Source organism: Phocoena sinus, chromosome 16 (assembly GCF_008692025.1).
Source record: "Phocoena sinus isolate mPhoSin1 chromosome 16, mPhoSin1.pri, whole genome shotgun sequence".
In the NCBI taxonomy this organism is placed as follows: domain Eukaryota; kingdom Metazoa; phylum Chordata; class Mammalia; order Artiodactyla; family Phocoenidae; genus Phocoena; species Phocoena sinus.
Genome location: NC_045778.1, coordinates 53,110,770 through 53,136,792, shown reverse-complemented (window position 1 = coordinate 53,136,792; position 26,023 = coordinate 53,110,770). Strand labels below are relative to the sequence as shown.

General features: G+C 44.9%; 1 protein-coding gene across 18 annotated transcripts in view; it reads left to right on the top strand.

Annotated features, from left to right (window-relative positions):
- The window catches only part of ALDH18A1 (aldehyde dehydrogenase 18 family member A1), an 84,948-nt gene that overhangs the window by 33,227 nt on the left and 25,698 nt on the right, over nt 1–26,023 (top strand). For 8 of the 18 annotated variants that reach the window (XR_004346125.1, XM_032607735.1, XM_032607736.1 and 5 more), the window contains 8 exons: nt 551–624; nt 1,815–1,908; nt 4,390–4,610; nt 7,190–7,327; nt 9,762–9,957; nt 10,061–10,182; nt 12,185–12,371; nt 13,402–13,497. Coding sequence is in view for 14 of the 18 variants with exons in the window: in XM_032607735.1 (XP_032463626.1) it covers nt 551–624; nt 1,815–1,908; nt 4,390–4,610; nt 7,190–7,327; nt 9,762–9,957; nt 10,061–10,182; nt 12,185–12,371; nt 13,402–13,497 (1,128 nt within the window). In the remaining 4 variants the exon portion in view is untranslated. Of the gene's footprint in view, nt 1–550; nt 625–1,814; nt 1,909–4,389; nt 4,611–7,189; nt 7,328–9,761; nt 9,958–10,060; nt 10,183–12,184; nt 12,372–13,401; nt 16,806–19,113; nt 19,390–26,023 lie in introns of those variants that run through there. The other 10 variants (XM_032607739.1, XM_032607740.1, XM_032607744.1 and 7 more) reach the window with 5 other exon arrangements.

Here is a 26,023-nt window from a genome sequence, read left to right as displayed (position 1 = left end):
GGTATAGTTTCGAACACTGCTTGCAAAATTGGATTCTACTTTGGTTTTGTAAAACTTATCTAACCTGCCTAACTAGGCCTCCTGTTCTCACTAAAATCACTAAGTGAAAGAATATCAGCATCCATTTTCTCAGGAAACATTTGCTAGGCCCATGCTGGATGCCAGATACTAATGAACACTGGAGATGCAAAGATGCACAAGAAACAGTATGTGCTCTCTCAGGTGTTCCCAAAGATAGCACTGCCATATAATCTGCATTCAGAAATGCAAACACATTAGAAAATGTAAGCCAAAGTGGAATTGAGCAGAACTCTAGAAGACATAAATCATATTGTCTGCCCCACAAATGCAGACAGGTTCTTGTGTTTCTGCCTGAGTTAATCTGGTATGCTCTTCTGCCAGTTTATTGGTCAGAGTGATATCTGGATGTGAAAAAAGCACGCCAAGACCCTGAGCATGTGCTGTGTGCCTGCAAGGAGCCCGTGCACGTCTGGGATAGTGAGGGGGCAGTGAGCTGACCGTGAGCTGATGTTTGCAAATGCTCTTGCAGGCCCTACCGTGGAGCAGCAGGGAGAAATGGCTCGATCAGGAGGAAGGATGTTGGCCACTTTGGAACCTGAGCAGGTAATAACCCTAGCTGATAGTTTTGTTAGTTTTCAGAGTGAGTCATAACTGTGAGGTTTAGTACACAGTCAAGCCCGATGTTTCCCCCTTCATTCCTCGAGTCCTGTAGAGTTATATCTGAGTTACAACTCTGATTCAGATTTGTTCTGCCTTTTTTCTTTTTCTAAATTTCATTTTCCCTATTGTCTTGTATAGGCTTGAAGCCTAAGGTAGCTTTGCATCACTATGATGTTTTGATCAAAAGTATCATGAAAATCAGACCAGAGAGGCTTCCAAATCCTGCCACATACTGGGCAGGGAAATGTAGGAGAGTAACTTTTCCCACCTCATCCAAATCACCAAGATTACCTAGAAGATGGAAGTTCAGAGCCTGCTCCATAGCCCTGCCCTGTCCACAGTGACTTAGTCAGTTGAAGTAGCAGACACGATGAAGTGTGAGAAGGTCAGGTGGAAGCAGGGTGCTGGCTTCCCAAGGGTTGTGGTGTTGAGGCTGGATTTGAAAGTGATGTATATAGGTTTCTTCCGGGGAGTACTTTGGCCTGAGAAGGGAGAAGAAAATTTTAAATAACTACAAGTAGGAAAAGGAAAGCCCAGGAGAACCCTAGCTTCTCTCTCTATTAAATCACTTCTTTTACTCCTTTAGTAATCACTACTCTGATTTGCCATGTTTCCTTATCTAGGTGGGTAAGGATTGGGGTCTCCTCCAGCATCCAGGACTGGGTTTTTCCCCTTTGACTGAATTCATTTAATAAATAATTGTCGAAAAAGAAGAACTAGATGCAAAAACTTACGTGGGAAATCAGCTTTACAGCTGGTGCTATTAAATAGGTGAGATGTGTATGTCATGCTGATTCAAAGTGCAGGTGCCTGTCTCATGGACAAACTGAAAAATTCGTCATACCCTCTCCCCCACCACAAGGCTGTGGTTTGCTAATCATCATGATCAAGAGTGGTAAAAGAGGAAGAAAAGTGAGAAGAAATGGGGAGGTTAGTAGTGAGAGAGGAAGGAAAAATGAGGGGAGCAGTGGTGGGAAACGAATGAGTGAAGTAAGGAGGTTTCAGTAGTTGATGACTGGGATTTAGGAGCAAGGCCTGGCACACTCAGAAGAGTAGGTTTAAAAGTGTGGTGTGCGTTCTTTATGGGGTAACATGTTTGCTTATTTGTTTTAATGTTTTACCTTTTTTCCTAGAGAGCAGAGATTATCCATCATCTGGCTGATCTGTTGACGGACCAGCGAGATGAGATCCTGTTAGCCAACAAAAAAGACTTGGAGGAGGCAGAAGGTAAAGACCAGGCAACTTAGTTATAGAGAGATTTATTTTGGGCTTTATTCTTTGTTTTACTAATAATTCTTATAGTCTGCCTAAAGTCAAGATGGTTATGGAAGAAATTACATACTGTATACATCATTTTTATTGAGCGTTGGTGGCTGGTATTCGTTGGGAGTTTTCAAAGTACACGTACTACCTCCACTCCTTTTCTCAGATATTCCATATAACACCTACCCACCCCCCACCCACTGAGGGGCTTTTTCCTTCCATTCCCCACAGTCACAAGCCATGGCTACTGTGGCAATTTCAAGACAAAAAAGAAAAAGATTGAGGACCTCACTATTTTAGACATTAAGCTAATAGCAGCTAACATTTACTGAGGCCTTTCTGTGTTTCTGGGCATTATGCTAAGGGATTAAAAGGCAGGATCTGATTTTCTCTTCAGAACATGGTACCTATAAGGTACCTACTATTTATTATCCCTGTTTTACAGAGGAGAAAACTAAAGCGGAGAGAAGTTGTTACATGCCTAAAACCATACAGCCAGTAGCAGATCTGGGAACGAAACCCAGATGGACAGTGCATATAAAATAGTTGTGGAAATAGTTTGTGCAGCCTGTGTTGAAAGATAGCTTATCTCCTAGTTCCTTAACCAGTATGTAGTCTGCCATCTAGAAATGCCCTTGAGGTGCTAATGGTAGCATAAGTGAGATGGCTGAACTCTCATTGAAGACAGCTAAATATGTGGAGTCAGGTAGGCCCTCATCTTTCTCTCCTTTTCTTAATTCTCTGTCTTTTCCACCCTAAAATAATGGGGGTTGATTTTACGGGGTTTTTAATTTCCTTTTCTTGTGAATAAATGTGCCTCAAATTGAACATCCAAATTAGTGGTGTTCCCTTTAAAGAAACCTTGCAGGGCTCATCAACATTATTTTCATTCCTTAAAACATTTTTGAGCCATTACTTTGGAACTTGCTTTAGACTTTACATCTGGTCTTTTGAATTTTTGCAGTATTGGAAAGCCATAAAAAATTTAAATAAATGGAAGAAATCTTTATTACTATTATTGTCATCTTATCCAGTTCTTTAAGTTAAAAGAATTAAGACCCACAGGGGTTAAAGCTGCTGCTCAAGGTCACACACCTAGTTGTTGGTAGAACTCTGACTTCTGATCCCAGTTATCTCTCTCTGGAAATCCGCAAAGACACACATGGCTTAAGAACAAAGTCTCAGGTATACACAAGCATGGTAATCACCTTTAAGTCCGTGAGCCCATTTCAGGAAATTTATCCCTAAGAAAAGATTGCAAGAGGAAAAAATAGCTCTGTATATAAAGTTTCTTAGAGCAGGATTATTTATACCATTGAAAACTGGAAACAACCTGAGTGTCTAATAACATAGGTACAGTCATGTACATTGAACTGTATCAACTCAATGGAATATTTAGTGGTAATTAAAATAATTTTGGCAACATGGAAAATGTACGTGCATTGAGGTGAAAAACTAGAGTATATTTAATATGCACTACAATTAAAATGATTTTTAGCACATGGGGAGAAGTGAAGAAAATTAATTAAATTGATGTAATTGGTTGATAAAATTATGGTTTAATTTTTTTTCTTAATATAAGGTTGGCTCCTCCCCTCCAAAGTAGAAGTCTTTTTATAATTTTGTCTTGGTGGTTGTGACTATAAAAAAGAAGGGGAAATTCTTCATAATATCATTCAACATTAACCATAGTAATGATTTGTGATACGTGATTCCAAATAGTTTTCCTGGGTATGTGTGTGTTTGTGTGTGTGGAGAGAGAGAGGATCACACTGTGCATGCTGTTATATGCAAATTTAAAGAAAATTCTGTATATGAACTTACCATAATTCTATTTAAGTTTTTATTTCAAAAGAAAACTTCTTTATTCCTTCTGCTTATAAAAATAATTCACTCATTATAAAAAATTTAAATAACGCAGAAAGATAGGCAGAGATCATCACTGTTCTTGATGCTTTCCGACATCTCTCTGCACATCTATATACAATGTGTGATAACTAGGGTGATGTCATACATGCTGTTTTATAGTTTGCCTTTTTCACAAACTACATCCTGGACAGCTTTCCATATCAGTAAATATAGACATTTATTTATAGTAACTGCATTGTACCCCATTGGCTGAATCTATAGGTAGAATCCAGTTTCCCACTATAATAGAAATGCTGTGATGAGTATCCTCACTACATGCAGGTTTGCTGATACAAATGACAAATTTCTGGAACCGAAATTGCTGGCACCAAGGGCGTGGGTGTGTCCATACCTTTACATGATGATGTATACTGCCCAACTGCCCCTCCCAGAAAAGCTGTGTAAATGACATGTCCTTGTCTCCCTGACACCCCCTGAGTTCCATGTCTGTTCCTAACACAGTGCCATGTGTTCAGTAAAACAGCCATAGCCTGCCCAGGTCTACCGCTTCATCATGTGCTCTTCACACCTCTTCAGGGAGACTCGCAGCTCCTCTGCTGAAACGTTTGAGCCTTTCCACGTCTAAACTGAACAGCCTGGCTATCGGTCTGCGGCAGATCGCAGCCTCCTCACAGGACAGCGTGGGGCGGGTTTTGCGCCGGACCCGAATTGCCAAAGACTTGGAGCTCGAACAAGTGACTGTCCCAATTGGAGTTCTACTGGTCATCTTTGAATCTCGCCCTGACTGTCTACCCCAGGTATGTGACTAATGCCTGCCATTAGGGTAGGGAATTGGAGGAAGAGCTTCTTTTCAGGACTCAGATAAATCTCCCGAAGATATCTTTCTTTTCTTTCCTTTCCTCCCTCCCTCCCTCCCTCCCTCCCTCCCTCCCTTCCTTCCTTCCTTCCTTCCCCCAGAGGTAATTTTTGAGACTTTATTCTCAGGTTGCGCTTAAGGCAATTTATGTTTTTGATTTTTCTGGTAATTCTAAAAAAAGTAATTCATATGTCCATTTTACAGTTGAAGAAACTGAAGCTTATAGAAGTTAATTTTCCTGTGACATTTGTAAGGATGGAGCTGGGCCTCCAGCCCTGATGAATCTCCCATGCCATGACACGGGAGTACATTTCCAAAAAACTTAGGACTTCCCTGGTGGTACAGTGGTTAAGACTCTGTGCTTCCACTGCAGAGGGTGCGGGTTCAGTCCCTGCTCAGGGAACTAAGATCCCACATGCCGTGCAGTGCGGCCAAAAACAAAAACTTAGCTCACTGGAGCACTTTGTTCCCTGACCACAGGGTCCCTGCTAAGCTACTGCAGGCTCATTCATCTAATAGCTGGTTTTGCCCATGTGAAAAAGACCCATTTATTATCAGTGTCGCAGATGGCTTCCTGTAGGTACATCTCTTAGGAAAAAGAACTTTCAGTAGTTAATGGAAACTAGCGTGTGACCCCCTTTAAGAAATCTGACAAATCACAGGCTAATTGAGGCAAAACCATGTGGCAGAGGTTTTGCCAAGTGGCCATGCTCTGAAGTACAAGGTGGTATTAGAGGGTGGTCTTGCTCATTGCCCTAAATTCTCGCCCAGAAATCTGGAACCACTTCCCCACTGTACTGTCCAGTAGGATGATACCAGCCTTTTCTTTGCACTAGCCCCAAAGTCTCACAGAGAGATTCTATTTAAAAACAAACAAAAGGGACTTCCCTGGTGATGCAGTGGTTAAGAATCCGCCTGCCAATGCAGGGGACACGGGTTGAATCCCTGGTCTGGGAAGATCCCACATGCCGCAGAACAAGTAAGCCCGTGTGCCACAACTACTGAGCCTGCTCTCTAGAGCCCGCAAGCCACAACTACTGAGCCTGCGTGCCACAACTACTGAAGCCCACATGCCTAGAGCTCAGGCTCCGCAACAAGAGAAGCCACTGCAATGAGAAACCTGCACACCGCACGAAGAGTAGCCCCCGCTCGCTGCAGCTAGAGAAAGCCAGCGGGCAGCAACGAAGACCCAGCACAGCCAAAAATAAATAAATAAATAGATAGATAGATAGATAGATAGATAAATAACTAAATAAATTTATTTTTTAAAAATAATTTTAAAAATAAATAAATAAGAACCAGTACCTTTTTACGCTAGGGCATAGGTGACCATGGGAGTTCCCCATGCTCTGTGGAGGCTATTCCCTGACATGACCTAAAACCAGCTGGTCCACCAAGGGACTCTCATACCATTGGGGTCTGTCCTCAGCCCCTTTCTGGCTGTATATCTGTCTCACAGAGAACCCCCAGAGATAACTGCAGAACTCCCATCAGCTGGTAGAAGTGGGTCCTAAGTCTCTCTTTAGGCCGTGTTCATGAAGTTTTCTCTGCTGCCTTTTATCCATACTAGCGAATACTTCATGAGGGAAAGGTTTCCTCTTCAGCCAGTTACAGCTGAGGTTCCTCACATGGCATCACAGAATCCATGAATCCTAAAAGTTATATGTAGAATGCTGTGTGTTTGTGCATTTATCTGGGAAAAGTTTACATAATTTTTGTAAGGGGTTCATGAGCAACAAAAACAAAAGGATTAAGAACCATTAATCTGGAGATTAACGTGTTCAAGCAAGTTTTTTAAAGTTTCTTTTGATACATTACAAAAACGGGAAGATTTTCATTCATCCTGAGAGCATTCAGAAAGTTCAGCTTCAGGCCTTGGATGATCAGGTGAGTGTCATTAGCTCTTGGCTCTAAGAGGGTAACTAACCCCCCTCCTGGATGGCCTGCTTCTTCCTCCCAGCAGTCTCTGCCCCAGCTGTCCAGGGGCTGGCAGCTCTAGTCCTCTCCAGGGTCTCAGCACCAGCCATTAGAGCTCTCGGAACAATGACAGGGCCAGGGTACGATGTGGCCAGAGATGCCGCCCAGCCTGAGTCAGGTGGAAAAACACCTGAGTCAAGAGGCCACTGAGCACCTGTCCTCCACCGTGGCCAGAGAGGGGAGTGCTCATGTGACCCTGGGCACTTAACTCAGGTTACAGCGTAATGGTGCTAAGGAAGCTGTACAGTAGAGTTCCTAAGGTCCGGGGCTTTGGCTCTGGAGTCAAGGCCCCCAGCTCTGCCGCTTATAAGCTGTGTGACCTTGGGGAGTCACCAACTTCTCTGTGCTTCAGTGTCCTTATGTGTAAAGCAGAGGATAAAACAGGTACTTAATTCACTGGAATGTTGTGAAGATGAAACATGGTAGGCCTTACAAAGTGATTAACAGTGGTTGGCACAGGAAATGTGCTCAGCGAGCACTAATGTTACCCTTACTTTTACTGCTTTTTCCCTTTGGTTCATTGCTCTCCTCTTTGATCTGCAGGTGGCAGCCTTGGCTATCGCAAGTGGTAATGGCTTGTTACTCAAAGGAGGGAAGGAGGCCTCACACAGCAACCGGATTCTTCACCTCCTGACCCAGGAGGCCCTCTCAATCCATGGAATCAAGGAGGCCGTACAGCTGGTAGGTCCCTGGGAATGAGCCAGGTCAGGCCCAGAGGGGCCAGGTCAGGTCTTTGGGTGTTTGAAGCAAAGCTTAGGCCACATAAGGCCAAGCCAGTGCAGACAGGTTTGATTGGAGGAGCAGCAGGTCCAGTGTGCCGGTGACATTAGACAATGGCAGGGCTGCCTTGACCCAGATGGGTCTTGAGTGGCTCAGGAAGGTCCCTCTCATACGGCTGTGTCGTGGTACCGCTGATTTACAAGAATGCCTGTTAGCCCTTCATTCTTAAGGTCCCAGGCAACAGGAATACCAGACCCAGACTGTGAGTGAGGCCTGGGTTCTGCTCACTGGTGGTGATTTAGGCCAAGTCAGACAGATACATTTTATGAAGGTTTGTCGGAAACCGTCATGCAGCTTGTAAGTATGAGGTCATGCTGTTAACACTATTATTATTATGGTCATTATTTTAACCATTGTGTCACTCTCCTCAACCGTCCAGTGGAGGTTTTGTAGTACTAGATAGTTTTATTGAGTACCTACTGTGGGCAAGGCACTTTCATTTCATTATCTCATTTAATCCTCACAACAACCTTGTGAGAAAAATTATTAGATCCATTTTATAGATGGAAGAAAAATAGGCTCATTGGTACAATAACGTAGCCAGAATCACCCAGAATTTAGATTTGGCCCTAGGTTGACTCCAGATCCTTCTATTTTTCCCTTGAGGCCCACTCACTCCAACATTCCAGGATTCCGTTGGCTGCTAGGAGGGTGTCTACAAACCTGCCTTGTTACATGCTCCCTGACAAGAAGCTGGGTTATTCTTACAGCAACATAGTTGGTAGAAAGAGCACAGGCTGTAGGGGCTCCAATCCCAGCTGCTCCATACCCTAGTTTAATTCGACAGATTTCCTCCTCTCCTCCTTCTTATTGATGTATAACATACATAAAGTACCCTAATCACATGTGAACAGCTTTGTAATTGTGTCCGCTTACATACACGCATATAACCACCCCCCGCATCAAGATACAGACTATTTCCAGTACCCCGAAGTCTCCCTTGTGCCCTTCCCCATCAGTAGGCCCCACCCCACCGCCAGGAAACCACTCTCTTTTTACTTTCTTCACATTAAATTTCTTTTGCCTATTCTTGAATTTCATATAAGTGAAATAATACAAAACGCACTCTTTTATCTGTATTTCTTTTGTTCAGGTATTTCTTTCTCATGTCCATGAGATTCATCCTCATTGTTGCATCTAGCAGTACTTTTCCCTTTTTTATTGCTGTGTAGTATTCCATTTATATGCACGTACTACAGCTTATCCTTTCTTCTGTTGATGAACATTTGGGTTGTTTCTGGTTTGGTGCAATGCAGATTAAAGTTGCCATGAACCTTCTTGTACATGTGTGTATATTTGTACTTCTCTTGTGAGTAACATGTCCATATGGGGGAAAATTAAAAATCAAGAGGAAGGAAAAAATGTCCATAATCTCAGAGTTCTAACACAAGCACTTTAGTCACTCCAGCCAGCATCCCAGGGTAGAGGTTGTCAGCAGAAGTCGTGGAGAACCGTGACTCCCTAGCAAGACCAGCATGTCATTAGGCTGTGATTAGAGAGCCAACGGAGCAGCCACTTCCTTTTGTGATCTTCATAGTCTGGCATACTCTGTACCTCCTCGACCTTCCAGAGATAGCACGTTGTACTTCTTCTAGCATCTTAAAAATGTCTGTCCTGTGTTATGGCTAGTCATAGGGTAATCCTGTCTTCCCTATCAGACTCTTGAGTTCTTTGAGGGCAGGGACCCTGTCTTGCATGTTTTGTAATGCAGAGCACAGGACCTAATGTGTAGAGTTTGATAAGCATTTGCTGGACAACTTTCAGTTCCCATGATCAGGAACTTAATCTTGTTTTTAATATTTATTTATTTTCCTTATTTATTTATTTATTTTTGGCTGTGTTGCGTCTTAGTTGTGGCACATGGGATCTTTGTTGAGACATGCGGGATCTTTTCATTATGGCGTGCGGTCTGCTCAGGTTTCTCTCTAGTTGCAGCACGCAGGCTTCTCTCTAGTTGTGGCGTGCAGGTTTTCTCTCTGTAGTTGTGGCACGTGGGCTCCAGGGCACTTGAGCTCTGTAGTTTGTGGCACCTGGGCTCTCTTGTTGAGGTGCGTGAGCTCAATAGTTGGGGCACACGGGCTTAGTTGCCCCGTGCCATGTGGGATCTTAGTTCCCTGACCAGGGATCAAACCCACATCCCCTGCATTAGAAGGCAGATTCTTTACCACTGGACCACCAGGGATGTTCCTTAATCTTGTTTTTGGAATAAGTTTTCAGAGCATCAGACTTAGTTCTCAGGAGATATAGACATTTATCTGTGAAAGGGATGCTGCTACTTCCATATTTTGTGTGATCAGAAGATGTCATCTTTATCTTTTATTCTCTGCCTTTTCAGGTGAATACCAGAGAAGAAGTGGAAGATCTTTGCCGCCTAGACAAAATGATAGATCTAATCATTCCACGCGGCTCCTCTCAGCTGGTCAGAAACATCCAGAAAGCTGCTAAGGGCATTCCAGTGATGGGGCACAGTGAAGGCATCTGCCACATGTACGTGGACTCAGAGGCCAGTGTCGACAAGATCACCAGACTAGGTGAGCTCAGTGGTGTCCCGTTTTATGCGGGCAAAATACTTGTCATGTCCTTGGTGGCTCAGGATCATGTTAATAAAAACCATTTTTTGTCCTCCTCTTTCAGTTAGAGACTCTAAATGCGAATATCCAGCCGCCTGTAATGCTTTAGAGACTCTGTTAATCCACCGAGATCTGCTGAGAACACCATTATTTGACCAGATCATTGACATGCTGAGAGTGGAACAGGTAGGACAAGTCCATCACTTCCTGTCTTCCCTCCCGAGATTTAGAAGCCTGTGGGATCAGACTGGGAGCAGCTGCCATACCATTTAAGGAAGTGTGAGAAGCAATATTTTTGAGCATCTGCCATATACAAAGTTCTGTGCTGAGTACACAGTGAGTAAGACATGCCTATGCCTCTGACAGTCTAGTGGATGGAAGAAACCCATACACAAGTAGCTTCATTCCAAAGTGGTGTGTGTTCAGTGTTAAGAGGGTTCAAAGATAAAGCAGGTCACATGGCAGCCCACTGAATGGACTCTTTCCTGCCACCTCTTATTCAGGTGGCATACAGTTTATGTTTCTGAACACACATTCTTGTTGGGATTTGATTTGAAAAGATTGTGCAGAAATGTTTTCAAACCAAAGATTTATATATAGCTGCTCCTCCACAGATGTCTTCAATTACCGATATTAATGTGCTTATTGACACAGTGATATTTGGGAGTGAGCAGTTTGTATAATGTCCTCTCTGGATTATTTTCTTACCATGTCATTAAGATTATAAGCCACCAGTGCCAGTAAGTTTTGAGTATAAGTGTATGCTCCATCCTAAATTCCTGATTGCAGGAAAGATAGATGTTCTCCAGGTGAAACTGGACAATCTTAAATTTTCTGTCAGGATGCATTTTAGGCTTTAATATCTGATGTCAGAATTATGTAAACTAGCACAGCAGTAGAGAAAGTGACTGCTGGTCTTCGTTGCTTTGACCCTGAGCTTGTGTCTCTTCCCTTCCATCCTTTTGCTGAAAAGGAAGACCTCAGTCAGCTTATGAATGTGGCATGGTCCCAGTTTGGAAAATGAAAATAAAGGTACCCCACAAATTATAAGGGAGTTAGATCACATGATCACTTCGTTTGGGGCCTAACCTTCCACTGGTGGCCTGTTTGAGTGCTGACATATGCCAGGCAGCACACTGGCCTGGACTGGACAGGAGGAAAGCTCTCCTGTATCCAGGAATAAAGCCCCCAGTTCTGATTCAGACAAACCCACAATATCCTCAGTCATCCTCAGCATTGCCTGGAAATCCCTCAAGTCAGAAGGAGCCAGTATGTGTACTTCCGCACCTTGTAGTGCAGGAAGTACACCAGAGGACGACTTGCACGTGGACGGGGTTCCAGCCCCTGGGGAACATGGTTGGACCCCAGGCCTGGAGGAAGTGTGGTCCCAGATAGGAAACCATTCAAGGCCTTGGGAGCAACGAGGACATGACAAATGTGGTTTGTTGTGACTTGAGCCAAGTCAAGAGCTTGGCCCTAAAGAATCAAGGCGTGAACGCTGCCCTGGGAAGGTCTCGGAGAACAAGGCCTGAGTGGGATCACACTGTGACCGGGGTCCCCAATGACCAGCCTCAGCATCCTTAAATTCCTCCAGCCAGAAGCAGGATTAGCCCCAGAATCTGGACCTGAGCTGAACCTGGAAATGGGGCCAGACTGACAAAGTCAGAAATCTAACGACTAACCACAGTTTGAAGTGGTTTCCAACCAAGTACTGTTTTCCTCTAAAGCACGCCTAGGACTTCTCCAGGGCAGAGGGAGTAGAAGTGTGTTTGTGGCATCTCCCTCTTTCCGTCTGAGTCCAGTGCCTAAGTCCCACATGCTAAGAATGGGATTTTTCTCGTCACGTGTTCGTTTTAGTAAAAGGCCAGCAGTCAAGGGCTTATGTCAGTAGCCCATTAAATGCCTTGCACATTCTTCACATTCAGAGGCTTCCTGCTGAAATCCCTGCTCCAGTTTTCCTGGGGGCCCATTGCTGACAGGTGGCCGTCAGCATTTCCCAAAGCAGAGCATCCTGGAGGGTGGAAGGCTGCCTCTAAAAGGAAGCAGGGACTAGTTTAGTTTCCAGGCCACAGGAGCCCTGGACTCGTCATCTTCAGGCTCATCTTGCTGTTGGATCCCAGAGGGAGGAGTGTGCGCTTGCCTCTTTCTGCTGTGTTTATGTCGTTGCCCCGGACTTCCTCTGTCCCAGGTGAAGATTCACGCAGGCCCCAAGTTCGCCTCCTATCTGACCTTCAGCCCCTCCGAAGTGAAGTCCCTCCGAACTGAGTACGGGGACCTGGAACTGTGCATTGAAGTGGTGGACAGTGTGCAGGAGGCCATCGACCACATCCACAAGTACGGCAGCTCGCACACGGACGTCATCGTCACAGAGAATGGTAAGTGTGCAGGGGCTGCAGCACACGGGGTCTGCGGGGTCTGCGTTTTCTGCCTTGATCTCCAAGCTGACCCTGCTCCTCTCAGCCCCTCTTAGCCTGCAGGAGAACGTAATCTCAGTGGACTGATAACAATGCCTGGTGTGGGCGGCACTTGCTGGTTTGCTGAGTGCTTTTACATCTGTTATCTCGCTGTGTTGTCACAGTGGCCCCGAGGGAAGAGGCAGGGAAGAGGTGATTCGCTCCACTTTATACGTGGCTCACTCTGTCTCAGAGGCGTTACCATTTAATCCATGCAGCAGTCTTTCCCGGTTGCTGAAATAAACCCATTTTACAGCTGAGGAAATCAAGGTTCAGGAGGTTAAGCGCAGAACCAACTAGTTTAGGGCAAAACCAACTCTCTACAGTCACTCATTCCCTCCACAGGTGAGCCTGGGTGTCAGGCACTGGAGGCCCGATGGTAAAGGATGCCAGCATGGCCCCCTCAGGGAACTTCCAGTCAGTTTACTGGGGAATCACAGCACCACCAGTGAAAACAGTTAATACTTGAGCACTTGCCATCTGCTAGGCTCTGGGATGAGTGCTCCATGCTGTTGGTTCATTTTATCCTCTCTGCAAGCCTGGGAGCTGGGTGATATTGTCAGTCCCCATTGTACTCAGGCACAGAGAGGTTCAGAAGCCTGTCCGCAGTCACCCAGCTGGTGGGTGTGGAGTTGGAGTTGAGACTTTGGCATTTGACTCAGAGCCTATAAACAGATAGTGTAGACAGGCCATTGCAGCACTGAGGGTATGTCTGCAGGGAGATCTGGATTCCAACCCAGTCTTTCCCAGGTACCTACTCCTTCAACAACAGGACTGATGAAGCTGGTTTGCTTTCTTTCTGTTTTAGATTTTTCACAAGTCTGCATGTTTAATACGTGGGGAAGCACCTCAGGGGCCTGGGCCCTGCCCCAGTCAGGCCCTGTTGAGTGGCTGGAAGCAGGGATGTTCTCCCTGGGCCATCCTAACTCAATTTCTTCCCTTTATGCTGCAGAGAAGACAGCAGAGTTCTTCCTCCAGCACGTGGATAGTGCCTGTGTGTTCTGGAACGCCAGCACTCGCTTCTCTGATGGCTACCGCTTCGGACTGGGTAAGAAAGAGTCTGGTCGGGGAGAAAGGAGTCCCTTGTGGATCACTGTGTGGCCCCCAAGGAGCATGGTGAGGGTGGAGGAGACACCTGGCCTTTACAGTCACGTGCATGATCAAGACGATGCAGACATACCGAGGGAAGGTTGGTTTATGAGAGAGAATGATAACAGCTACCATGAACTGGTAGAAGTCCTGTGTTCTAGGCATTTCACATGCTAAGAAGGTAGGTACTTGTATTTCCTTTTTCATAGATGAGGATACTGAGATTCAAAGAAATGAAGTAACTTGCCCAAAGTCATGCAGCTGGTGTTCAGACCCAGACTTCCGTGAGTCCAGAGCCTGGACTCTGCCACGTACAGCAGACCACAGTGTGTCTGCATGCATGGATTATGACAGGTGTGCGTGAGAGCACTGCCGCTGCAGACTTACTCCTTCAGAGGGACACAGCCAGGTTGCCTCAGAGCTAGGAATCCACCCTGAGGACAGGACAAAAGAAGGTGTTAGTACCTATGCTGGGCTGAAGTATGAGCATCAGAAACAAACAGGTAAGTCCAGAGGTGCAAGGTTGATTTCTAATGCAGACTTTGAAATAGAAAGCTTCACAAAGACACCCTCCCCACTTCCGTCATTAGTAATAAATTCTCCATCCCCCAGTAGTATAAGGAGCCCTCAGACAGTCGCTGGTTTTCAGGGGTACCATTTTACAAAGCTCCAGTAAGGCATTTGTGGCACATCTGAGAATTATTTCAACTACTTAAAACATTTTAATACCGCTGAACGTTTGAATAGAGAACTGCCTAGAGAAATAGTTCTCACTGAATTGTTAAAGGTTATTAAAGGGAATTTTGCTGTTATTCTTAGTCATTGGACTCTTTATTTTTAGTTCCCTGTTTCTGTTGTGTTGGGGTTTGATTTAATTATCACATCACTTGCACTGATCTTTGTATTCCATGTTCTTGAAGAAGACATAGCACACTTGTAAGGGCTGAGGTGCCCAGCTTTCAAGTGAAAGTCCAAGATCGGGGAGGAGCAAAGACCACTCCGTTGTCTTTCCATCAGCCGCTCAGAGCAAAAGCTCAGACTCTGGTTGGGTTAAGTTCCTGTGAAATGCATGAATAACAGTAACAGATAATATTTATTGAGCATTTACTATATTTCCAGCACCGTGCTAAGTGCATCACATGCATTATCTCACTTAGTCCTACATAATGGATTCTATTATTTTCTTCCTTTTCCAAAAGAAAAACCTGAAGCAAGAGATGGTTAGGTAACCTGCCCAAAGTCATGTGATCTCTACGCTATTCACCCAGAATTTGAAGCCAGTGGTCACCATCTCCTTGCCGACCACTGCCCCAGGCACCTCTGCATTCGGGTCCTCGCTTGCTCCTCTCTGCCCGCAGCGGCTCTCCACTGCTGTCCCCTGGCCAGCTTCTCATTCAGGTTTCAGCCAAAGGCACCTCCTCAGGGAGGCTCCCACTGACCACCCTATCCAGGGTGCTGCCGCCCTGCCACACAGTCTCCATCCCAGCACCCTTCAGTGCACCCCATCACCACATGGAATTATTTGTTGAACTGTTCTTTGGCTACCTTGCCCACAAGAATACAAGCTCCGTGAATTACATCAGTTGTTCACCACTTCATCCCCGGGTCCCAGCCCAGTGCCTGCTCAGTGAGGTCGTGATGAGCAAAGGAGCCCTGCCTCAACTGCACACGGTGCAGAACACCAAGGCAGACCAGGGAAGAGCCCCGCTGCCCCACGTCTGAGGCTGGAGCAGGAGGGAGGAAAATGAAAAGCTCTGTGATGTAGTCAGCAGCCATCTCGTGAGCACCTGGGAGCTAGGCGTTCTAGGGAGTACCTAGAACATGTCCCTCACCATCTAGGGTTTAAAGGATACTCGGGGAGATGAAACCTCTATACACTGTCGTACACCAGAAACAATACCCAAATGTCAGATGATGGTACGCCATCCAGACACAAGACAGATATCGGAGACAGCACTTGTAGTATTGTCAAAATGGACTGGGGGTAAAATACAAAAGAGAGGCCCACGGTCAGGCCCCTTCTTCTTTTCTTAAAGAAGGGGCCTGACCGTGACTCACAGCAACCAGAGAACATGTTTATGGGGACAGTGGAAGTCAGGCTAGCCCAGGGAGGATGGGTCAGGAGAGGGCAGAGAGAGGGGGCCAAGTGAGGAGAAGGAAGAGACGTAGACCTGGCGGGCGGTCAGGAAGCAGAGGCTGGGAAAGCCACACCCTCATCCGTGCTTTTCCACAGGAGCTGAAGTGGGGATCAGTACATCTCGAATCCACGCCCGGGGACCAGTGGGACTGGAGGGACTGCTTACTACCAAGTGGCTGCTGCGAGGCCGGGACCACGTGGTCTCGGACTTCTCAGAGCACGGAAGTTTAAAGTACCTTCACGAGAACCTCCCTGTTCCTCAGAGAAGCACCAACTGAAAGCATTCAGAGGAGAGCCGGGCATGTTCCGAGCGGTCTTCACAGTTAAACTCACCTTAAGCCTCTCAGGGGGTGAGCCAGGTCTTTTCTCCCACCTCCTGGAAGGGCCTGCCTGTTGGAAAGTGCCCCTCAGCATTTACTGGGCCGTGTGGCAACATCAGCCTGGGCTAAGGACTCTCATTGCCGCTCACCCTTTTCTTTCTTTCTTTTTAAGGTAGAAAATAATTGCTCTGGATATAGGGATTTTGCTTAATTGCTGGAGGGGGACTTCGCTTCACATAGTGCAGTTCCCTTCAGTGGTAGAAACAGAAAGGTGCGGTTTCCCCACATAAAAGGCAATGGAAAAATCATGGTCGCTTTTTACCTTTTATCACCTCAATGAGGTAGAGTCTCCCTTGGCATGTGGTGGTTATAAGAGCCAGTCGTACCTGATAAGTCTCCACATTTCCTTTCTTTCACACTTAGTCGTCTTCACAAAGAAAAGATTTGGAATTTAGAGAGAGGCAGCTCTTTTTAGCATTCTCATTAGAAACAATCACAAAAATAGACTGAATCATCTGCACTAGGAAGACTGACCTTTTGTATTTATTTGTGGAGTAAATATAAATAAGCGTTCCAGATGCTGTAAGCCTCTGAATCCAGGAGCTTGGCACTACCTGTGACATGGCTGGAACCTGGAGCTGCAGACAGGAGGTACAAGTTTCAGGATGAAGGACCTACAGCCATTGTGCTTGAAATTTTTATATGAATTATCTTGTCATCCTGTCCTCTCCCTCCAAAACAAAAATTAGAGGATTATTTTAATACTTTGGATTCTTGCCCCCTTTTTGAGAAATAAAGTTCTTCTGAGAAGCCTGTGTGCATGATGGAAGCCTTCTCCGTCACTTGTTGTTACCCTCTTCCTCTTCCCTCCCTTGTGGCCCTCACACCCCACTGTTACACAGTCTCTTCTCTGGAAGTTGGTTGGGGACAGAGGCCATCTGCCTCAGCAGTGTCAGTGGAAGCAGCACAGGCAGATTCCCAGGGGAGGGACTCAGGCTGAGAGAGAGGAAAGGAAAACATGATATGAAGCCCCAGGAGCTTAGGGACTAAAAACACGGTGATGGTCTGAAGTTCATGGGTGTGAGTGACATGAGCGTGCTGTCCTTGTGCCGTGTCCACACGGCATCCACGTGGATTGTTCTGCCCGTCGCGTTGCCTCAGGATCGCCTGCCTCAGTGATAGCCCTAAGCCCTCCCTGCCTCCCTCCATCCTGTTCTTAAGGTCCTTGGTGCCTGACAGTCTGCAGTTGAAAGATTTCTTGTCTCATGGGGGCCCTCCCAAAGAAATAAGTACTGACTTACATGTTTCTTTTTATCCTCTGAGGAGGTTTTATGAGCACAAGAATTATGGTGTCGTGTGGGGAACATGTTCCCGGCTGGCTCCAGGCTGCACCTCTCATCCAGACCCTTACATGGTCGGCCACGTTACCCTGCCTGCCCCGCCCTCTGAGTGGGGAGTTCTGGCATAGCTTGCCTGAAAAGGCAATAAACAAAGTCCTGCCTGAAACTCTATGGCAAATACCACAATCAGCTCCCCAACCACACAACAAACGCCCCTGGAATCGAAAATAGAAAGTGACCCAAGAAGGCCAAGCCCTTGGGGAAGACTCCACTGAGGAGGCAGACCTGGAGCTGGGCCCTGAGAAAGACAAGTTGTAGGGTAAGGAGAGGCAAGAGCGTTCAGGCAGGGGACTGGGGAAGCAAAAGCCAGAGGTGTGGATGAAATGCAGGTCTGGGGAGCAGTGAATATACCAGCTTGGGGCTGAAGTTCATGCGGGTAAACAGGAAGGTGGTACCTCCAAGACAACTGGGAGACAACCTCTACCGAGCCACCCTTCTTAGGGCGTGGGATGGGGGTGAGTTTAGTGCAGAAAATGCAGCTAAAGCTCAGTCATCCAACAAGTCCATTCTCCCTTATGCAGCCACCTCAGTCCTTAGTCCATTTCTGCAGAGAGTGTGGGCCATCAGTCTCCGTTTTTCCACCAAAAGCAGAGAGATTCCCAAAAGAAGGCCAGGAGGCAGCCGTAGCTTCACAGGGACCCCCACCCAGGCAGTCTTCCAGTATGTGGCTTGTCCTAACTATAGGAATCTGGCTTTTTATTCTGAAATCCCTTCTGTGGTCCTGCCCTGCTACTTCCCTTTCTTGGCCACCAACTCCTGGCAGCACCGGCTGTGAACCAACCAATCCTGAAACTCCCACCTCCCCACCGAGGGGGAAAAAAAGCCCTCAACAAATGTTTTTATTCATCAAGCCAAGTTTACTTGGGTTTAGATTTTCTGTTACTTAGAAATAAAGATGGTAATAATTATAAAGGTAAATATAATAGTGATAAAATTAATGCCTGAATGATTCAGTATATTCATATATTATGGGGGCATTTACAGAATTATTCATATGGGAGGAAAATTGGGCAGCCAAGGACTGGATTATAGTAGGTGTTATTTGTCTGCTCTATATCCTTTATTTTATGAAACCATCTCTTCTCATTTTGCAGTAACCCAGCTCAGTCTCTGTGACTTGGGGTGGGGGGCGGGTGTTCATCTCCCTCTGATAAGCCACCTAGTAAGCCTGTCTTCGGATTCCCCGCTGTCTAGCGAGGAGCAGTGCACACAGGTGCTCACCGACCACCTGGTGACATGGACTACCTGGGCAGAGTTATGGAGGTGGAAGTGGGACTTCTCTGAGATCCGTGGACCATTCGGGACACTGGTGGGAGGGTGGCAGCCTAAAATGGTCATATGTCTTTGCTGACCCCAACTCATTTCCTAGTAACTGAGCAGCGTCGTCATTCTCGCCTAGCTGTGCAGGAAACATGCCTTGGGGTCTGTTGGAGTGGAAGGTGGGTTAATGGTACAGTGTTTTTTCTGCTGGTGCTCCGGCAGAAATCAGTTCTTTTGGCAGCACTCCCCCTCCCCCTTTAGTGAGGATGAGTTGTAAAACTTCATTCAGTATTCAGTCAGCACCTATTATGTGCCATGTGCTGGGAATAAGACATTATCCCCCCCCCACCGACCCCTGCCAATGGTTCAAAGCTTAACCTGAGCATTACTGCTCTATCCCCAGATAATTATTCTTCTTAACTCCCAGTCTCTACCACCTATTTTACCCCTATTCCTAGGAGAAACCCTTTGGCCAGTAAGAAGACACCAGACTAGACAGATCTCCAGACAGGAGGGGACGCAGGTTCACTACCACCTCAGAAAAAAAACAACTCGCTGTGGATTCCACCTGGCCCTAAGATTCCTCCAACACTAGAGGGCAGTCAGGCCCCACAGACCTAAGGAGGTCGGTCCAAGTCTGAATGAGCTCCATGTGCCAGCATCCTCCGACTGTCCACCTGGAGATGAAGTGCTGGCACAGTAAAATAACTTCCAGAGATCCATTTACTTAGAAGGTAAGAACATAGGCTTTTTTTGGATAAGAGGCAGATGAGAGTTTGGATCTTGATTCCACCACCTGCTAGCTGTCTGAGCTGGGGAAAGTGTCTTAACATCTCAGAACTTTGATAAACTTATCCATAAGTGGGTTTTGTGAAATTATATATAAAACACTCAGCACAATATCCAGCTTATGGTAAATCTTCAATAACTGTTAGCTGCGCTGTTTATTTTGTTCTGAAGAATAGCTTTTGCTTAGCTCTGTACATTGCTATTTTATTTAAAGTCCAAACATCTCTTCCTAGGAAATGAGGTGGGGACACTCTTAGGAGATAATCTACTATGTACCAGGCACTATAGCAAGAGCCTTACAGATGATGCCACAGCAATCTGAATGAATTATCTCTGTAGGCACAGAAACCAAGGATCAGAGAGGTTGAATAAATTCCCAGGTCACACGGTTACAAAGTGGCAGAACCTAGATTAGAAACAGATAGCTAGACTTCAAAGCTCTTCACCACCACAGCAGGCTGTAGCAGTAGTGTTTTCCCAGAAGTTCCTGCATCTTAGCCCAAGGCAAGTTGTAAGGCAGAGGAAGGAGGTTGCCATAGCTACTAACTAGACCCCTTTTCAAGTAATCAGATCCTAGGTCTGCTCCAGTTTTGCAAGAGGATATGCTTGTCTGGAAACTCTCCTCAACACCTGCCCCTGGAGGGAGCCGACTGCACCTGAATTATTTACAGAGTCCCTAGACATTTGATATAATGAGCAGGTGTGGATGCTTCTCCAACTTTCCCCCAAACATGCCTTTACTGACCCCCTTCCCCTCCCCCTAGTTGCCTATGAGGAAAAAGAAGCATCAACCTTCCCACATTGCATGTGTGTCTACCTCCTTCATTCTCCATTCCAAGAATTATCTGTAAGAAGTGAACCATTTTCCTTGCAAATTTCAAAATAATGTTGGTTTGAGTTGAAATTGATGGTATAAATAGGACCCTAGCTAGTAAATGGATAAATTTTTCTACTGATACACAGTTCCTTTTCCTCTATCCTAAGGTTATACAAGTCAAACGTAAAGACTGAGTTTGTCAAAAATATTCATTCTATGGATTTCAATTACATAAAGGAAAAAAAAAACTATGCTTAGAAAAAAGGCTAGAAGGAAATATGAATGTAAAGGTGGCACTTGGCCTATAGTTTTTATACCATAGTAGCATATGGAGTAACAAAATGGCAGTTAGTAATAAATTCAGTGATTAGCGTCATGAGTTTTCTAGGGTCTGTTCCCCACTCACACATCCTCATGTGAGTGCTCACATGCACCCCTTGCCTGGACAATCCATCTGTCGCTTCCCTTCTCTCCCTTCCTATTCATAGGCCAGTAGTGGGGTAACTGTGCAGCCTGAAATTGTCCTGGTAAAGAATTGCTTCCAGGTCTGTTCCTCATCCTCTCTATCTAGTCTGTGAGTCTGTGTTGTTTCAGCATCTTTTGTAGTACCCCAATTAGATTTTCATGTGAAATCAAACTGAATCCATTGAACCATAATAGTATTTTAGGTATATATCTCTTTACAGTGAACTATTTGAAAACAATTAGCCATTAAAAACCTTGTTTGTAAGGAATATTGATTGACATGGAGAAGAGGCTCACTACAAAATGTTGAAGAAAAAACTTGGCTTTACCTCTATCCGTGGTTCCTCCATATCCACAGATTCAACCAGCCATGGACTGTGTAGTACTGTAGTGTTTACTGTTGAAAAACATCTGTGTATAAGTAGACCTGCACAGTTCAAATCTGCATTGTTCAGAGGTCAACTGTAGTTATTCTGGGTCCAGGACAGTAGAACTTCAGCCATATCTGTAATATTTTATCTTCCTTGAAAAAATAATTTGAAGCACATATGGCAAAATTTTAAGATTTGGTCTTGATGGTGGGGGCAGTGATGTCTGTTATATTACTTTCTCTGTTTGAATTCTTTCATAATTAGAAAACAACAGTGAAAAGATATTTATTGTTCATATTGACATCTTAACCAAGTTATTTTTGATCGAATTTTCTTGTATCCCTGTTATAATGCCTGGAATAATGTAGGTAAATAATAAGTATTTTCTTTTTGAAAAGAAAAAGAAAATAAGAAAAAACTTGGCTTTAAAGAGGTTAGTTAAAATTTCCCAATTATAATATATATATATTTGGTTAGGAAGAAGACTGGAAAAAAATGTATCAAAATATTATGAGTGATTGTTTTTATATTTTTATTGAAATATAGTTGATTTACAATGTTATATTAGTTTCAGGTATACAGCAGTGATTCAGTTTTATATATATATATATATATATACACATACATACACATACATATATATATATTCTTTTTTAGATTATTTTCCATTATAGGTTATTAAAAGAGATTGAGTATATAGTTCCCTGTGCCATACAGTAGGTCCTTGTTGGTTATCTATTTTATGTATAATAGTGTGTATATTTTAATCCCAAACTCCTAATTTATCCCTCCTGCATCTTTTCTCCTTTGGTAACCGTAAGTCTGTGTTCTATGTCTGTGAGTCTATTTCTGCTTTGTAAATAAGTTCATTTGTGTCAGATTTTAGATTCCACATATAAGCAATATCATATAATATTTGTCTTTCTCTATCTGACTGACTTCACTTAGTATGGTAATCTCCAGGTCCATCCATGTTGCTGCAAATAGCATTATTTCATTCTTTTTTATGGATGAGTAATATTCCACTGTGTATATATACACCACATCTTCTTTATCCATTCATCTGTTGATGGACATTTAGGTTGCTCCCATATCTTGGCTATTGTAAACAGTGCTGCTATGAACATTGTTGGGGGGGGCGGTGCATGGATCTTTTCAAATTAGAGTTTTCTCTGGATATATGCCCAGGAATGGGATTGCTGGATCATATGGTAACTTTATTTTTAGTTTTTTAAGGAACCTCCATACTGTTCTGCATAGTGACTGTGCCGATTTACATTCCCACCAGCAGTGTAGGTGGGTTCCTTTTCTCCACACCCTCTATTGTAAGCAATTCTTACTGAGTAGTGGGATTAATACTGAGTTTTACTCACCATTATACTTTTCTGTTTTCCAAAGTTTCTTTTTTACTACTTGAAATATTTTTTGAATATTTTTCTTGTTTTCATAGCTACTAATATTTATTCCTGAGGGAAATTAGTGGTATGTTGGTGAAAATAAAATTTGTGATAACAATCTTTTAAATCTAGAGAGGCTTATTTTTCCATTTCATCCCCCTTTGCAGTCTGTCTTGCAGAGAAGAAATCAAGGCTCAGGGGGCTAAGTCCTGGAACCGGGCCTCTGCCCTGTAGGGGGATTGTGGCCTCAGGGGAGATACTGGACTAGTCAGCTCTAGGGCGCCTCCAGCCCGTGGCTCCCAGTGCATCTGCGCTGTGTTGCTGCTCGGGTTTCAGCCCCGTGCTTACAGCCCTCCCAAAGCCAGGGAACGTCAGAAAGCCATAAAGTGTTTCTGCTCCAGGTCCTTCACTGAACTCGAGTTTTCCTTCTCTAACGCACAAATAAGGCTACATCTCTGAGTCTGTGTTGCCAGATTCTGTTTCAATGCATACAGTTAGACGGTAAATAATTCAAGAGGACGGAAACTGACAAAGTGGTGTGTGATGTCCAAATAGCTATCTTGTTTACCCTCTGGTGTAAACTTCAGGCTCAGCAGCAAGTCGGAGCCCCAGGAGTAGGTAAAATGTGCAAACACAGGAATCTACCTCTTTCCATTCCCTCCCATCTTTGAATATTGTTGAGGATAAGAATGCAGTTTCCCAGTTTGATTAAAGTAAAACAGCATGGCTTTGGCAGACAGATTTGGCTGGCTTCTTAGGTAAGTCTGAAGTTCCTCCCATGGTGAGTTGGGTGTCCAGAATCTAAAAGCATCCTCTTCTCCTTGTAGTGAGGATTCGTGATCCAAAGCTGAGCTCTCAGCAATATTATCATGCATCCTCCCTCTCTTCCTTCTGTGCAGTGAGGGAGATAACCTTTCACCAGGCCCTTCTGAACCTGCCTGTCATTAAAGAAGCAGTCTTAGTTAAGATTCTTTGAGTTACAAGTAACATAAACCACCTCCACCTTGCCTAAGAAGAAAAGGCTAATGTGTTATATGGACACAGGGTGCCTCATAAAGCCCGAGGGCAAAAATATTAGAGCTGGCCCACCTTTCGAGAGACTGAAACTAGCTCAGGCAAAAAAGAGAAATTTGTGCCTCAGGTTAGCAAACCACAGCGAGAGTGAGTGACTGGAATCAGGGATCCCAACATCCCCTCAGCGCTCCTATGCCTCTCCTTTCTGAATGAGGGCTGCATTTCCTCCTGCTGGAAACTGGCTTCTTTCATGAGCATGGGACATAGCCAGTAGAAGCTTCCAGACTTATTCTCACAGCTTTGTTTCACCCACCCCACCCCCCGCCCCCGACCAACCACAGAAATAAAAAGGCTCTCGGTTCCCAGTTCCAGTGCTGAAGAACTCTAGTTGGTCTACTTGGGCCACCTGTCCCCGCTGTAGTGAAGATGTAGAGGAGGGGCCATGGCATGGTCTGGGTTGATTCAGCCATATATACCTGTATAACCATGCCATGGTTAAATCTTGCGATAATTTCATAGGACTTCCTCTTCTGGTAGGATGTAGCAATAATCCAGTGTTCCTGTTGGAACTAGAAAAAACTGGATAAATTACAAAAATCATATTTTTAAAGGCACTGGAGAGGTGTAGCAGCAACAAAGACTAATGAATTAGAATTCTGGAGAGGAAGGAGCCTTTTCTAAATGAGCTGATAATCTCTGACCATTTTCTTACCTGGGTATATTTGCCAAATCAGAGCTTGACCCGGGCATAAGGTCTTTACTGGGACAAATAGAAACTGGCAGAGCTTTTGATGATCCATGTGATCTGGCATTGGAATCTAGAGGAGCTCTAAACACATGGCCAGTTTTCCCCATGCAACATTTGCTGAATTCTGGGATGCAGCAGGAGAGGCTGAGCTAGAAGTGTCTCATAGCAGAGGGAAATTTCCCACAGACTTGCAGTAGGTAGGAAACAAAGTCCTATTAGAGGGATGAGGGCTGCATCAAACATGACGGCTGTCCCCTCAAGACATTTACTAAATTTTGAAACTGTGTGGGGCAAGAAACCAAAGAGCCTGAGCTCCTAATAACAGAATTGAATCTTGCACAGGCTCTCAGGGTTGAGGAGACAGAGACCCACCATACTGTCAATCAAAAGCTTGAGTGGGCTCCCTCCAAGGAACAAGATGACCCAAAGTTGGACTGGGACTAATACAACTACCATCCAGCCCCAGCGCAGCTGAATCCCTGACTTGATTGAGATGATCAGTCCCTCACCCCATCCGAGAGGGACTTCCCTGGAGGTCCAGTGGTTAAGATTCCGTGCTTCCACTGCAGGGGGCGCGGAATCCATCCCTGGTCAGGGGGCTAAGATCCCGCATACCGCACGGAGCAGCCAAAAAAAAAAAAAAGAGAATCATCACTGGAGGAAAATATCATCTACAACCTCTATGGTTCTTTTATATAATTATGAGGCATGCAAAGAGCAGGGAAATATAACTAATAAGAGAAATAGCAGAGAATGGAAGCAGACCCACAAATGATTCTGACATTCGAGTTAGCAGACAAGGACTTTATAATAAGTATTATAAACGTGAGAGAAAATATAGAAAATGAAAAGAACACAATATATGAAAAGGTAAAGAATTTCAGCAAAATTGAAATCTATAAAAAAAGAATCAGGGCTTCCCTGGAGGTGCAGTGGTTGAGAGTCCACCTGCCGATGCAGGGGACGCGGGTTCATGTCCCAGTCCGGGAAGATCCCACATGTCGCGGAGCGGCTGGACCCGTGAGCCATGGCCGCTGAGCCTGCGCGTCCGGAGCCTGTGCTCCGCAACGGGAGAGGCCACAACAGTGAGAGGCCCGCATACCACAAAAAAAAACAAACGAAAAAAAGAGTCAAATAGACAGTCTAGAACTGATAAATTCAATATCTGAAATTAAGAACTCACTAAATGAAATGCTTCCTTACCAGTTGGTAAATACCTACTGGCCCAAGCCTCCTGAGTTCCTTATTGTCCACCTCCATGGCTAACTGGCCCTCCCTGGACCATCCTGGAGTTCCCCATGATCCAACAACTAAAGAGTTCATTGCTGACCCAGCCAGGGGCTTCCAGGACCCTGCTTTACCACTGCTGCAAATATCCCTTCTGATTGGTTGGTGTCTGTGCTTTTCCATTTGTCAACTACTTTGATGTCACTCCTTGGTACTGTCATTGAAAGTCCTCACCAGAACCAAATGATTGAAGTTGGGGAGAAGGAATCCCCCAAAGGGGGCGATACCAGAATAAAAGGAAAAATGAAAGGACATAAAAAGGGTTGTTTGTTCTCCATGAGGCTCACTCATAGAGCCAGAAATCTGGAACCAAAGGCTGCTATTTGCTGAATTTACATTATTCTAAATTTCCTCTCCACCATGGCCAGGGAGAATGGAGTGAACTGTGGAGAGCAACTGAGGTTGCTATGTTGCTTGGTCTCTGGAATCTGATTGTCTGGTAGCTCCCACACTAGTTCATCTCATGAATTGCCCAGGATA